Here is a 7,500-nt window from a genome sequence, read left to right as displayed (position 1 = left end):
CAGGTTGGCCCCCTACCTACACACTTACAGGTTGACCCCCTACCTACACACTTACAGGTTGACCCCCTATCTACACACTTACAGGTTGACCCCCTACCTACACACTTACAGGTTGGCCCCCTACCTACACACTTACAGGTTGGCCCCCTACCTACACACTTACAGGTTGACCCCCTACCTACACACTTACAGGTTGACCCCCTACCTACACACTTACAGGTTGACCCCCTACCTACACACTTACAGGTTGACCCCCTATCTACACACTTACAGGTTGACCCCCTACCTACACACTTACAGGTTGACCCCCTACCTACACACTTACAGGTTGACCCCCTACCTACACACTTACAGGTTGACCCCCTATCTACACACTTACAGGTTGACCCCCTACCTACACACTTACAGGTTGACCCCCTACCTACACACTTACAGGTTGACCCCCTACCTACACACTTACAGGTTGACCCCCTACCTACACACTTACAGGTTGACCCCCTATCTACACACTTACAGGTTGACCCCCTACCTACACACTTACAGGTTGACCCCCTACCTACACACTTACAGGTTGACCCCCTACCTACACACTTACAGGTTGACCCCCTATCTACACACTTACAGGTTGACCCCCTACCTACACACTTACAGGTTGACCCCCTACCTACACACTTACAGGTTGACCCCCTACCTACACACTTACAGGTTGACCCCCTATCTACACACTTACAGGTTGACCCCCTACCTACACACTTACAGGTTGACCCCCTACCTACACACTTACAGGTTGACCCCCTACCTACACACTTACAGGTTGACCCCCTATCTACACACTTACAGGTTGACCCCCTACCTACACACTTACAGGTTGACCCCCTACCTACACACTTACAGGTTGACCCCCTACCTACACACTTACAGGTTGACCCCCTACCTACACACTTACAGGTTGACCCCCTACCTACACACTTACAGGTTGACCCCCTATCTACACACTTACAGGTTGACCCCCTACCTACACACTTACAGGTTGACCCCCTACCTACACACTTACAGGTTGACCCCCTATCTACACACTTACAGGTTGACCCCCTACCTACACACTTACAGGTTGACCCCCTACCTACACACTTACAGGTTGACCCCTACCTACACACTTACAGGTTGACCCCCTACCTACACACTTACAGGTTGACCCCCTACCTACACACTTACAGGTTGACCCCCTATCTACACACTTACAGGTTGACCCCCTACCTACACACTTACAGGTTGACCCCCTACCTACACACTTACAGGTTGACCCCCTATCTACACACTTACAGGTTGACCCCCTACCTACACACTTACAGGTTGACCCCCTACCTACACACTTACAGGTTGACCCCCTACCTACACACTTACAGGTTGGCCCCCTACATACACACTTACAGGTTGACCCCCTACCTACACACTTACAGGTTGGCCCCCTACATACACACTTACAGGTTGACCCCCTATCTACACACTTACAGGTTGACCCCCTCACACACTTACCAGGCAGCGCCCGGCCACACACACGTCATTGGTGCTGGTGTTAACGCAGGGTGTTCCATCTCTCACTCTGTCTGCCTGACTCACGTAGAAACGATATCCAACCGGCCTACACGTCAGCTCACATTGCTTATCCACCCCAACTGGAACACACACACAGAGGTGTTACACACATTCCATGTCGATGGAATGATTCCATATTCCATACTGTATGTGTGTGTGTGTGTGTGTGTGTGTGTGTGTGTGTGTGTGTGTGTGTGTGTGTGTGTGTGTGTGTGTGTGTGTGTGTGTGTGTGTGTGTGTGTGCGTACGTACTGTATGTTTACAGTGCCTTCAGAAAATAATTTTTCCACATGTGGTGTTACAAAGTGGAGTTAAAATGGACTTCATTGTCATTTACTATCAATGATCTACACAAAATACTCTGTAATGTCACTGCAAAAAATAAATGATAATAATTGTATATATGGAAAATAAATCACTAATATGTCTTGGCTTGGAGAAGATACAGCTGAGCGCTGAGCTCCTTTCCATGTGTTCAGGAAACTCCAGCCAGACCACATAACCCCACTATCAACCTGAATACTGAGAGACGGGATAGAGAGAGAGAGAGAGAGAGAGAGAGAGAGAGAGAGAGAGAGAGAGAGAGAGAGAGAGAGAGAGAGAGAGACAAAGAGAGAGAGAGACAAAGAGAGAGAGAGACAAAGAGAGAGAGAGACAAAGAGAGAGAGAGATAGAGCGAAAGAAAGAGAGAGAGACAGAGAAAGAGAGAGAGAGATAGATAGAGGGGGAGAGAGAGAGAGATAGAGGGGGAGAGAGAGAGAGAGGGGCGGACAGTTAGAAAGGGAAAGACAAAGTGGGGGGACAGAGGAGGGGTGTGACTGAGAAAGATGAGAAATGGGGACAAAGAGAGATAGAAAAAGAGGTAGATAAAAAGAGAGGAAATTAGACAATTCCGAAGATGGACAGAAGAAAAGACGAATAGAGAATTCAGAGAATCTGAAAGAAAAACAGGATGGAGGGACAGAGGAGGGGAGTGAACGAGTGTAATAGAGACAGACAGATGGAAAGATGGAGGGAGAGATAGAGAGGAAGAGAGGGAGAGGACTGGGTGTAATAGAGACAGATAGAAAGATGGATGGAGTGATAGAGAGGAACAGAGAGAGAGGACTGAGTGTAATAGAGACAGACAGGTGGAAAGATGGAGGGATGGATAGAGAGAGACAAAGATATAGAGGGAGAGGACTGAGTGTAATAGAGACAGACAGGTGGAAAGATGGAGGGAGAGAGAGAGAGAGAGACAAAGATAGAGAGGGAGAGGACTGAGTGTAATAGAGACAGACAGGTGGAAAGATGGAGGGAGAGATAGAGAGAGACAAAGATAGAGAGGGAGAGGACTGAGTGTAATAGAGACAGACAGGTAGAAAGATGGAGGGAGAGAGAGAGAGAGAGACAAAGATAGAGAGGGAGAGGACTGAGTGTAATAGAGACAGACAGGTGGAAAGATGGAGGGAGAGAGAGAGAGAGACAAAGATAGAGAGCGAGAGGACTGAGTGTAATAGAGACAGACAGGTGGAAAGATGGAGGGAGAGAGAGAGCGGACGAGAGGGAGAGCAGGAGAGAGATAGAGAGGGAGAGAGAGATAGACAGGAAGAGAGGGAGAGATAGAGAGGAAGAGAGAGAGAGAGAGAGAGATAGAGGGAGAGATAGAGAGATCAAGAGGAAGAGAGGGAGAGAGAGAGGGGGGAAGAGGGAGAGAGAGAGAGAGAAAGGAAAAGAGGGAGAGAGAGATAGAGAGGAAGAGAGGGAGCGATAGAGAGGAAGAGAGGGAGAGAGAGAGAGAGGGAAAGGAAGAGAGGGAGAGAGAGAGCGATAGAGAGGAAGAGAGGGAGAGCGAGATAGAGAGGAAGAGAGAGATAGAGAGGAAGAGAGGGAGAGAGAGTTAGAGAGGAAGAGAGGGAGAGAGAGAGTTAGAGAGGAAGAGAGGGATAGAGAGGAAGAGAGGGAGAGAGCGAGAGGAAGAGAGGGATAGAGAGGAAGAGAGAGAGAGAAGAGAGGGAGAGAGAGAGAGGAAGAGAGGGAGAGAGAGGGAGATAGAGAGGAAGAGAGAGATAGAGAGGAAGAGAGAGAGAGAGGAAGAGAGGGAGAGAGAGAGGAAGAGAGGAAGAGAGAGAGATAGAGAGGAAGAGAGAGATAGAGAGGGAGAGGGAGAGAGAGAGAGGAAGAGAGAGAGAGAGGAAGAGAGGGAGAGAGAGAGAGATAGAGAGGAAGAGAGGGAGATAGAGATAGAGAGGAAGAGAGAGATAGAGAGGAAGAGAGGGAGAGAGAGGGAGAGAGAGGGGGAGAGAGAGGGGAGAGAGAGAGAGGGAGAGAGAGATAGAGATAGAGAGGAAGAGAGGGAGAGAGAGAGGGAGAGAGAGGAAGAGAGGGAGAGAGAGAGAGAGAGAGAGAGAGAGAGAGAGAGACCCAAACCTTCCATAACAAAGCCATCACCTACAGAGAGATGAACCTGGAGAAGAGTCCCCTAAGCAAGCTGGTCCTAGGGCTCTGTTCACAAACACAAACACACCCCACAGAGCCCCAGGACAACAGCACAATTAGACCCAACCAAATCATGAGAAAACAAAAAGATAATTACTTGACACATTGGAAAGAATTAACAAAAAAACAGAGCAAACTAGAATGCTATTTGGCCCTAAACAGAGAGTACACAGTGGCAGAATACCTGACCACTGTGACTGACCCAAACTTAAGGAAAGCTTTGACTATGTACAGACTCAGTGAGCATAGCCTTGCTATTGAGAAAGGCCGCCGTAGGCAGACATGGCTCTCAAGAGAAGACAGGCTATGTGCTCACTGCCCACAAAATGAGGTGGAAACTGAGCTGCACTTCCTAACCTCCTGCCCAATGTATGACCATATTAGAGAGACATATTTCCCTCAGATTACACAGATCCACAAAGAATTTGAAAACAAATCCAATTTTGATAAACTCCCATATCTACTGGGTGAAATTCCACAGTGTGCCATCACAGCAGCAAGATTTGTGACCTGTTGCCACAAGAAAAGGGCAACCAGTGAAGAACAAACACCATTGTAAATACAACCCATATTTATGCTTATTTATTTTAACTTGTGTGCTTTAACCATTTGTACATTGTTACAACACTGTATATATATAATATGACATTTGTAATGTCTTTCTTGTTTTGAAACTTCTGTATGTGTAATGTTTACTGTTAATTTGTATTGTTTATTTCACTTTTGTGTATTATCTACCTCACTTGCTTTGGCAATGTTAACACATGTTTCCCATGCCAATAAAGCCCCTTGAATTGAATTGAATTGAATTGAGAGAGAGAGAGAGAGAGAGAGAGAGAGAGAGAGAGAGAGAGAGAGAGAGAGAGAGAGAGAGAGAGAGAGAGAGAGAGAGAGAGAGAGAGAGAGAGAGAGAGAGAAGAGAGAGAAAGAAGAGAGGGAGATAGAGAGGAAGAGAGGGAGCGAACTGAGTGGTCGAACAGTTATGTTGTAGTCATTCTGTTTGATATGGATGGAAGAGTTGGGGGGATTCCAGGCTCCAAGGGTTAATATGGTGTGTGTGTGTGTGTGTGTGTATGTCAGTGTGTGGTCATGCGGGGGGCATTGTTCTGAGCCCATGGGGGTTAGTTAGCTATGTTGTCATGGGTCTTTATGAAAGAGGGTCTTTGCTTCGAGGGTCTAAGCCAATGGCTTAGACGGGATATAGGAAATATTCAAATTCTGAAAATGTATGTTGATGTATCAATGTGACAGATGAGATTCTTATCAGAGGCTCCTGTATTATCCTGTATGTGTATCTGTCTGACAGTGCTGACAGTCACTATGCTGTAACTGTACATTAAAGAGTGGAAAGAGAGAGTAGCTGTCATTCATCATTATTAACCACTACTTTATCATTCCCATTCATACTCCTCCCAGTCTGTCCTCTCTCCGTTCTCCAGATGTAACTTTTACACCACACAGTTGGCAGAGAAAGAGAGATAAAAAGAGAAAGAGAGTGGGAGAGAGAGAAAAAGAGGGAAAGGAAGAATTCCCACCCCTCCCTCTCTTGTTCTCTCTATCAGTCGTAGTTATCTTTGAGAGATTAGACTGGAGACAGTAACAGAATGAGAGAGTGAAGAGAGAGAGAAAGGGAGAGAGAGAGGGAGAGAGCAAGAGAGACAGAGAGAGAGAGCGAGAGAGAGAGAGAGCAAGAGAGAGAGAGAGAGAGAGCAAGAGAGAGATAGAGAAAGAGAGAGAGAGCAAGAGAGAGATAGAGAGATAGAGAAAGAGAGAGAGAGAGAGAGATAATAAAAAGGAAAGGGAGAGAGAGAGGGAGAGAGCAAGAGAGACAGAGAGAGAGAGCGAGAGAGAGAGAGAGCAAGAGAGAGAGAGAGAGAGAGAGCAAGAGAGAGATAGAGAAAGAGAGAGAGAGCAAGAGAGAGAGAGAGAGAGAGAGAGAGAGAGAGAGAGAGAGAGAGAGAGAGAGAGAGAGAGAGAGGGGGGGGGCGAGGGAGAGATGTGCTGCCCCCTTATACCCGCTTTCCCTTTTCTGTCCTCCCTCTGTCAACCACTCTGTCAACCGCTCTGTCCATCGCTCTGTCCATCGCTCTGCATCTCCCCCCCTTCTCTCTCACCCACTCTCTCTCCCTCCCTCTCTCTCTCTCCCTCCCTCCCTCTCTCCCTCTCTGCTGAGCTTAGTGTTCAGACAGTGTGAACATACGTAGTCTAAATATACTTCCCGGCTATCGTTGGCTCTAAACAAACTCTGGAGAGAGAGAAAGGGAGAGGGAGTGAGACAGGAAGTGGGGAGGACGAGTACTCAGAGAGGGGATGAGAGCTGCAAAAAAAAAAAAAAAAACACCTGCACACCCTAACGTCAATACCACAATGCTAACTTTATAAACTCAGCAAAAAAAGAAACATGCCTTTTTCAGGACCCTGTCTTTCAAAGATAATTCGTAAAAATCCTAAATACTTCACAGATCTTCATTGAAAAGGGTTTAAACACTGTTTCCCATGCTTGTTCAATGAACCATAAACAATTCATGAACATGCACCTGTGGAACAGTCGTTAAGACACTAACAGCTTACAGGCGGTAGGCAATTAAGGTCACAGTTATGAAAACTTAGGACACTAAAGAGGCCTTTCTACTGACACGGAAAAACACCAAAAGAAAGATGCCCAGGGTCCCTGCTCATCTGCGTGAACGTGCCTTAGGAATGCTGCAAGGAGACATGAGGACTGCAGATGTGACCAGGGCAACAAATTGCAATGTCCGTACTGTGAGATGTTTAAGACAGCGCTACAGGGAGACAGGACGGACAGCTGATTGTCCTCACAGTGGCAGACCATGTGTAACAACACCTGCACAGGATTGGTACATCCGAACATCACACCTGCGGGACAGGTACAGGATGGCAACAACAACTGCCCGAGTTACACCAGGAATGCACAATCCCTCCATCAGTGCTCAGACTGTCCGCAATAGGCTGAGAGAGGCTGGACTGAGGGCTTGTAGGCCTGATGTAAGGCAGGTCCTCACCAGACATCACCGGCAACAATGTCGCCTATGGGCACAAACCCACCGTTGCTGGACCAGACAGCACTGGCAAAAAGTGCTCTTCACTGATGAGTTGCGGTTTGGTCTCACCAGGGGTGATGGTCGGATTCGCGTTTATCGTCAAAGGAATGAGAGTTACACCGAGGCCTGTACTCTGATTTGGAGGTGGAGGGTCCGTCATGGTCTGGGGCGGTGTGTCACAGCATCATCGGACTGAGGTTGTCATTGGAGGCAATCTCAATGCTGTGCCTTACAGGGAAGACATCCTCCTCCCTCATGTGGTACCCTTCCTGCAGGCTCATCCTGACGTGACCCTCCAGCATGACAATGCCACCAGCCATACTGCTCGTTCTGTGCGTGATTTCCTGCAAGACAGGAATGTCAG

At 47.6% G+C, this 7,500-nt stretch overlaps 1 protein-coding gene across 1 annotated transcript in view; it reads right to left on the bottom strand.

The window, feature by feature from the left end:
* LOC139572559 (thrombospondin type-1 domain-containing protein 4-like) overlaps window positions 1-7,500 on the bottom strand; it is a gene marked incomplete at its 5' end in the record, with an annotated part of 46,753 nt that overhangs the window by 34,153 nt on the left and 5,100 nt on the right. The window contains one exon of the mRNA XM_071395270.1: window positions 1,537-1,676. Coding sequence (XP_071251371.1) covers window positions 1,537-1,676 — 140 coding nt within the window. The remainder of the gene's footprint in view (window positions 1-1,536; window positions 1,677-7,500) is intronic.

The sequence above is a fragment of the Salvelinus alpinus genome, chromosome 4, assembly GCF_045679555.1.
Source record: "Salvelinus alpinus chromosome 4, SLU_Salpinus.1, whole genome shotgun sequence".
NCBI classification, from domain to species: domain Eukaryota; kingdom Metazoa; phylum Chordata; class Actinopteri; order Salmoniformes; family Salmonidae; genus Salvelinus; species Salvelinus alpinus.
This window is presented reverse-complemented; position numbering and strand designations above follow the sequence as displayed.